The sequence below is a fragment of the Hordeum vulgare genome, chromosome 1H (assembly GCF_904849725.1).
Source record: "Hordeum vulgare subsp. vulgare chromosome 1H, MorexV3_pseudomolecules_assembly, whole genome shotgun sequence".
NCBI lineage: Eukaryota > Viridiplantae > Streptophyta > Magnoliopsida > Poales > Poaceae > Hordeum > Hordeum vulgare.
Genome location: NC_058518.1, coordinates 481,909,893 through 481,917,837, shown reverse-complemented (window position 1 = coordinate 481,917,837; position 7,945 = coordinate 481,909,893). Strand labels below are relative to the sequence as shown.

Below are 7,945 nucleotides of genomic sequence, written 5' to 3'. Positions count from 1 at the left end.
TTTTTATAACTGTAGCACTTCATACACATCGATTTTGAACGTTTAATATTGTTGGTAAATATATTACATGACTGATGCTCCGAGGAATGCATCGGTGACACACACGCGCGCACACATACAGAGAGAATATTTTAGTGAAGAAGAAAAAATATTGTCTTGATCCATTAGACTAGGGGAGTAAAAAATCTCCTTCTTCGCAAACTTTTTTATGTTTTTTCGTTGCAACGTATAGTCATTTTTGCTAGTTATATAGTACTCCCTCCATCCGGAAATATTTGTCCTAAAAATACATGTATCTAGATTTTTTTAGTTATAGATATATCCATTTTATTCATTTATAGGACAAGTATTTTCAGACAGAGGGAGTATCATTTAGATGAGATCTAGCCACTTCCTTAATAAAAGGCTAAGTTAATCCTACTTTCAGTACGACGACAAAATTGGGTCAAAATCTCAAATATGTTCTTCCTGCATTGCATGTACAGGAAAGAATTATGCTACCACGTGACTTGAGACAGACGTTTCTCTCGAACGCTCGCCTTTTGTTCCTTCCTTCCTCGCTCCTCCATGCTTTGCTCCAACTCTTCATCATCTCCCTCTTCCCGTCTCCAGAAACGAAGCTCCTCGCTGTCGCTGGCCGCCGCACCCGCACAGTCGCACACAGCTCCCCCTCGTCTCTCCTGCTCGCCAATGCCTCTCTCCCTGGCGCTGCTCCTCACTCTCGCCTCACTCCTCCTCCCGGCCGCGGTGGTCGCCGACGGCACCGTCCGGCGGCTGCTCCACGAGCCGCTCTTCCCCATCGAGTGGACCCCGCCCCCGTCGCCGCCTGCTTCCGCTCCGCCCCCGCCGGGCTTCAGCTCCGACCCCTCCACACCAGCCCCGCCCGACACGGTCACCCCGGCACCGCCGCAGCCCAGCACCGTCCCCGCCGTGGTCTCGTCCCCTGGAGGCCCCGCCCCGCGCGTCCACGGCGGCGGAGGCACCCCCAAGGCCGCCATAGTCGTCGCGTCCGCCGCCGCGGCGGCCTTTCTCGCCCTTTTCGCCTTCGCCGCCGCGTTCCTCCTCACCGGCCGCGTTCCGCGCCACCCGGTCCAGCCACGCGTCCCCGAGCACCCCGGCGGCCATACCCACGTGTCGGGGTCGTCGGGGCCCAGCGCCGCCGTAGCCGGCTCCTCCACGGCCTCCCACTACCGCAAGGCCCGGCACGAGCGCGCGCGGCGGGGCATTTGCCACGACGTCGACACCGTCCCGAGCCCGGAGCTCCGCCCGCTCCCGCCGCTGCGGCGAGAGTCCGACGCGGTGGTGGGCTCGTCCGAGGAGGAAGCGGCGTATTACACGCCGGGCCAGCGCTCCGCAGGGTCCGGCGGCGGCGAGGGCCGCGGGACATGGACCGAGGCAAGCGCGTCCAGCTCCAGCGCACGCACCACCACGGCCTCGCGCCTCAGCCTCCCCAGCCTCACCAGCGACTTCTTCCCCACGACACCGGTCGCCGCCGCAGCCTCTGCCTCCACCGCCGCGCCCCCTCCCGCTCCTCCGGTGCAACGGTCTCGCCGCACGACGCCGGGCACCCGCTTCTCGGCGGGGCCTGCGTCCGCCAACCCTCCACCACCGCAACCCCAAACATTCAACAACACAATATCCATGCGCCGGTCACTCAACCCGGCTCGAGCAGAGGATCCCAGCGTCGCCGTGCGTGCGGCGCCTGTCATGGCGATGATGAAGGAGAATGAGGAGGGGAGCAGCATGCGGATGCATGGCAACGACGGAGCCCGACCGGGGCTGAAGCCACTGCACCGGGAAAAGGTCCGCGGCGCGAGCTCCGATGAGAGCGACATGGTCTGGGGCGGTCACAAGTCCAACTCCTTCCAGTTAAGGATGCACACAGAATTGCAGACCAGATGCAGGATTTTTTGTGTAGGATCTGTGAATCTCACGGCAGTTTTCTTGCAGGTCGGAGGAGGACATGATCGAGGTGGTCGCCATGAACCACGCAGGGGCGAAGAGAGCTGGCATGTCGACGCAGCTTAGACGGGAGGAGAGGGTCCTTGACCCGGAGAAGGAAGAGAGCATTGCGATCCTGATGCGCGCGCTGAATGTCACGCCTGATGAGGTCTCGGATGCACTTTTAAATGGTGAGCGACCATCTTGCCTCTCTATTGATTGAAGTTGATTGATAATCATCGGCAAATACTATCTTGGAACGAGCTCTGGGATTTTTGCATGGAATTTCGGGTTCATGCCTGGCTGTGAATTTCAATTCTGTTTTTGTTTTCAACCGAGTTGCACGCGGCTCGGACCAAAGTTTCGGTGGAGAAATTGCACGGTTTTCAAGTCTGAAAGTTGCACAAATACTACTTTACTTTTGCAAATGTCTTGAGAAATTTTAAGGTGGACCACTTCATTATAGACCGTTGATTTGTGGTGATCTCATGGCCAGGATCTTGGGGCGTAATAGGTCAATTAAATCATTTAGAAGGAAATATTTGTCACACTTTCATGTGTACGGACATTACAAAAGAAAAATAATCACAATCAACCAGATGATCTCTCGCTCGTAAACCTGCTCCTTCGATCGGCATGTGCCCTCATGGGCCCGCCGCCGCATCCACCCGACCTTATCCTCTCCAACCCCTCTCCGTCGCCTTTTCCTCAATCAGCCGCGGGTCGTCTCTCTCCCTTTCGAGCATCTCACTCCCTCCTCTCTCTCCCTATCGTCTCTCAGATGCAGACCATCGGGGATGAAGTAGAGTCGGCCGTCGTCACTGCCGATGACTTGCTCCCCCTCCTTTCCTGCAAGCCCCATTGCCAAAAGTCATCATGAGGAGAGAGGAGTGTTTGCGTTGCAGCAAAGCATCAATGGAGGGTTGCCATGGCCGTCCGTGATGAAGGCTTCCGGTGCTCCGACGCGGTACCGTCGCGCCAGAGACCACGAACCATGAGTAGCTTCTACGTTGCCCACCGCATGCCATGACTGCCTTCGTGAGCTGTAATGGAGCGTCGCATGGTGCTGCGACGGTGACTGTGGCGAGTGGCCGACGGAGGCTTTGCAACTCTGTGATGTTGCCTTGAAGTTGTTCGAGCACCGTCGGTGTTACAGTGGAGCAACGCCGGGCCACCGGGAGGATAGTCATCGCTGCAATGAAGCATCACCGGAGTTGCAATGGAGCTTCGTCGGAGACGTCGATGCTGCAGTGGAGCTCAGCCGGATTTGCAGTGGAGCTTCGTCAGAGTCGTCGGTGTTGTGGTGGAGCTCGGCGGTAGTTGCAATAGAGTTTCGCCGGAGCATCGGTGTTGCATTGGAGCTCCATCGGGCTACAGTGGAGCTCATCGGGGCTACAACAGTGCTCGTTGGGGCTATAATAGAGCTCGCCAGACGCTATCAGTGTTGCATTGGAGCACCACACGGGGCTGCAATGGAGCTGCGTTGAAGTTGTGGTGTTTTGTTGCTGCCGTGGCGTTGGGGTGATCCAACGGCCCGAGGACACAGATCGGACGGCTGAACAGGAGAAATCATTCATCTCATTCATAGAGCGTCCTTACATAATTTGATATTTTTGCGGCGGCCACGCATGTTACCATCGGCGATGGTAAGAAGGCTCAATTCTGGGAATCATCATGGCTCAATGGATTACGACCCATAGACATCTCATCTAAGATCTTCGGGATATCAAAAAAGAAAGGGCGCAGGCTCAACAAAACCCTTGACGAGAATTTTTGGGTCCGTCAGATCGATGTCCAGCAGGGACTAACCTTGACCCATATTACACTTGATGTCCGCTGCCCTTTGGGAGATGGTTCTGGATATTACACTTGATGAAGATAGGCATGCCACCATAACTTGGATACTCACCTCCAATGAAGAATATGCCTGCTATGATTTTGAAGATGTGGGCTCCGTTGAAATGTGATTTTTTTCCCCTAGTTAGTCCATCAAAATGGAGTATGGACGTCTGATCGATTACATTGATGGGGGATGGTCAAACTGCATACTTTGCCCTCTCTGCAAACAAGTCCAAGAATCTGCAACTAACCTCCTATTCCAGTGTAGGTTCACAATCTGGATTTGAAAAGAGATTTGCACTTGGCTAGGGATCCACGACTCCTCACCTATGGCTTGGTGAAATGAAGATTCTGTCAAGGCTTGATTGCACAAGGTGGTGAATGGTGGAGGTTCTAACCGGAAGGCTATCGGTTCTTTGATAATTCTGGTCTCAGAGGAAGTTTGGAAAGAATGAAATGTGAGAATTCTTTGCAACTCTGCAACCCTGATGGCCATTGTCGTCCTGAAAATCAAAGTGAAGGCCCATCTTTAGGCATTAGGGAGAGCCAAGCACGTGAATATTATTATGTTGCGAGAGAAGCCTTTTTTCGATTCTCTTTTGCCGCGCTGCGGTTTTTGTCTGAACTTTCTTGTTAATTAATGAAAATGACAAGTCTTTTGACCTGTTTCAAAAAAAAAATTTATACTATATTGTCCTGAAAAAACAAATACCTTAACAAACTATTGGATGCGACTTATAAACTGCAACATTTCATTAGAATTTTGATGAGTGATTTCCTCACACGCGTTTGGATTTATTTTTCTATGATGATGTATCACATTTAAAAATTTGATGTTTTAAGCTCTCATATATTCTCATTTAGAATACAAACTCAACATGATAAAACATAAGCAAAACTATGACTATTTGTAAATTTCATTACAATGTTAATGCCATCTACACTTGACTATAAAAATTCAAGTAGTAATATTCTATATCTAAATAGCTAACCATACTAGCAACTATTTTAGAGCACAGCTATGCCACCTCATTGCCCAATAAGCCTTAGAGATTAATTCCATGCGTGCATGTGTCCATAGCCAATTTTATTCTCACACACTTGAGTTTTTAAAAAATAAAAGCTCCCCACCGCTAACTGAGTGCTCATGTGAATATATGATGTAATCAAACATATGTCACAATCAATTCCCGCGGCGGCGACGTGCCGGTGTGTTATCTAAGTAATGACCAAAGGTGATACTTCTTTCTTTTATATATACGCAGGCCCACTATGGCTGTAAATTGGCCTTTAATCATTCTCCTAGTGGTGTCAGGGATGGCATGCATGATCACGGTTTGCAAGCAAAATAAAATCTCTATATATGCACACCTTCCCTTTATGACGTATTAATGGAAAAGTGCTAGTTATATTTTTTATGTCCAAAATAAATACTACCTCTGTATTAAAATATAAAACATTTTTGCAGTTCAAATTGAATTGCCAAAAATTATTTTATTTTGATACGGAGGGAGTAGCCTAAATTCAACAGCAATGGTTCAAAACAACTCTTACCTCGGTAGAGGTAAGTTGCTCCGTCTTAGAAGAACTTGTATGTTTGTTTTTTTGGTGTTAGTCCTTCATCTTTCTTTTCTTTATATTCGACTGATAAATCTCACTAAAAAGTAGGCACACCACTTAGGAATTCTTTTAAAAAGGTGTATTAAAATTTATAATGGCATTCGTCTCCCTTTGAATAACAATTCTTTTCATGGGCACATTACTCTCGCAACATAATAATACTCAAGAACTTGAGAGCTGACACAGCCATGTAAAGTTATGCAGTGTTAAAATTTTACTAACAATTTTGTGTTCCTACCATCATTTTAAGTAGGTAATGGTGAATGTTTGGGGGCAGAACATTTGGAGACTTTAGTAAAGATGGCTCCTACAAAAGAGGAAGAACTTAAACTGAGAGATTTTACTGGGGAATCATCTAAACTTGGTTCAGTGGAGTGCTTTCTTAAAGCAGTTCTTGATATACCTTTCGCCTTCAAACGAGTTGACGCTATGCTATACCGAGCAAATTTTGAGAATGAAATAGTTTACCTCAGAAAATGTTTTCAAACAATTGAGGTATTCCAGTTCATTTCGTACTAGTATTCTAATTGTGAATCACCGCCCCGAAGTTTGATACTGTCTTTCTACCTAAAACCAATATGTCTTGCCACCGGTTCCAATATGAAACTGAATACAACAATTAAGTCTTGCACAGTGGTTTACATTCGTTAGCCACATAGATCTTGTCATATTAGTGTACCTTCCAACAAATTTACTTGTATCATCATTTTCATAGTTAAAATATAACAAGTTTAAATTTTGACAATAGAAAAAACAAAAATGTGGAAGAGATGATCCTTGCCCTTTCTGCCAATCTTGACTATTTCCGATGTTGCATGCCAAGATTATTTCTATATTGGACATTTCTATTTTGCAGCATCATGAACTACCAAAGCCTGCAATGGCACGTTTCAGTGGGGCTAACGATTAACTTCTTTTCCAGGCAGCATGTGATGATTTAAAAGGCAGCAGATTGTTCCTAAGACTACTTGAAGCAGTGTTGAGAACCGGGAACAAAATGAACGTTGGTACAAATTGGGGCGATGCCAAAGCTTCAAAGCTCGACACCCTCCTTAAACTAGCAGTCGTCAAATGTGCCGATGGTAAAACCACCCTACTACACTTTGCCGTGAAAGAAATCGCCCGTCAAGAAGACGAAAAATCCGGTGAAGTCGCAGAAAATCACATACAGTTCCGAAAGCATGGCTTGAAGGTCGTGTCCGCGCTGAGCAGCGAGTTGGGAAGCGTCAAAAAGGCGGCAACAATGGACTTTGATGTGCTGCATGGTTATGTATCCAGACTCGAGACCGGTATTGGAAAGATAACGTCAGTTATCATGCTTGAGAAGCAATGCAGAAAGGGAGAGGGGTTTTTCGCCGCAATGCGTGGTTTTCTCAAGGAAGCTGAGCAGGGGATCAAACAGGTGAGGCATGAGGAGAGGAAGGCAATGGAGAGAGTGAAGGAGATCACGGGTTACTTCCACGGCAACACGGCGAAGGAGGAGGCGCATCCTCTGAGGATGTTCATGGTGGTGAGGGACTTCATCGCCATTCTGGATCGTGTCTGTAGGGAGATCGGCCAGCAGGACCGGGTGTTCGTTGGGTCCGCGAGGTCCTTCCGTGCCTCGGCAACCAGCCCATCACCATTGTTGAGTATGCATGGCCAGCGCGGAAGAGACAACAACTCTGACGAAGCTGTGCTCCTTGGTGCAGGGAATGTGGATCAGGAACAGTAAGGAACCGCACTGAATTTTTGAAGGAACAACATCGCAATATAGTAAATACTACCCACGATAGATGAAAGCACATATGTAATTTCCTTTTTTGGTAAGTTTAATGTCTGGTGATATCCTGTTGTATGGATCATTGAAAATCTTCTGTACAAAAATACATAAATTCCGAATAGTATGTTTGTTAGTATGATGTTCCAGTTTTTCACAGCTTGAGGAAACACATCATTTGCTTACTTATATTTCTTCATCATGACAACTTAAGGTTTGTTTTCCTTTTATGAAAAGAAGGTTAACTGCCGACTCCATCCCCTAGAGCTGTGAGCTAATTCAAAAAGTGCCTGGGCGGTAAAATCATATAGATGACCATAGTGGTACGGTTCTATAAAAAACTATTGGAGGCCATTTATCAGATGGCATCACAACCATCATTATTAAAGTATCAAGTCAGTAGTTACATGAGATCCTAAGAGCAACTATAGCAGACCCCGCAAAAGAGGCAAACCTGTAAAGTTCCGGCGAGTATGCGGTTGCGGCCCATTTTTTCGGCCAGAACAGAGCCCGCATACTCGCCCGACCCGTAAATTTTTTTGCCGCGGCCCGCAAAACGCGCGCCCGACCACTATATCTACGGTTCCGCGGCGCGTTTGCGGGTCGAAACCCTATCCCCCGGCGCCGCCGAGCCCCCGCGATTCCCCACCCCTTCTCCACATTTCTCACCGCCGGCGACCACCTCCCCCGCCTTCAGACGCAATGTGGAGCTCCGGACGCGGCTCCGGCAACCGATCCGGCAACGGAAGCGACCCGGAGCGCGAGCGCCGCGTCCGTTCGAACGCC

General features: G+C 48.6%; 1 protein-coding gene across 1 annotated transcript; it reads left to right on the top strand.

Moving 5' to 3' along the window:
- Positions 1–543: 543 nt before the first annotated feature.
- On the top strand, positions 544–7,289 carry LOC123416721 (formin-like protein 4). The gene is made up of 4 exons (XM_045106813.1): positions 544–1,868; positions 1,951–2,132; positions 5,654–5,895; positions 6,323–7,289. Exons 1-4 carry the CDS (start codon positions 568–570, stop codon positions 7,112–7,114), a joined length of 2,517 nt encoding a protein of 838 aa, XP_044962748.1. The 5' UTR covers positions 544–567; the 3' UTR covers positions 7,115–7,289.
- The last annotated feature ends 656 nt before the right edge of the window (positions 7,290–7,945 follow it).

Excerpts from the sequence above, each read along its gene's own strand:
- LOC123416721 (XM_045106813.1), top strand. The coding sequence starts at position 568 with ATGCTTTGCTCCAACTCTTCATCATCTCCCTCTTCCCGTCTCCAGAAA. Across the intron at positions 2,133-5,653 it reads CTCGGATGCACTTTTAAATG|GTAATGGTGAATGTTTGGGG; the intron begins GTGAGCGACCAT and ends CATTTTAAGTAG. Across the intron at positions 5,896-6,322 it reads AATGTTTTCAAACAATTGAG|GCAGCATGTGATGATTTAAA; the intron begins GTATTCCAGTTC and ends CTTCTTTTCCAG.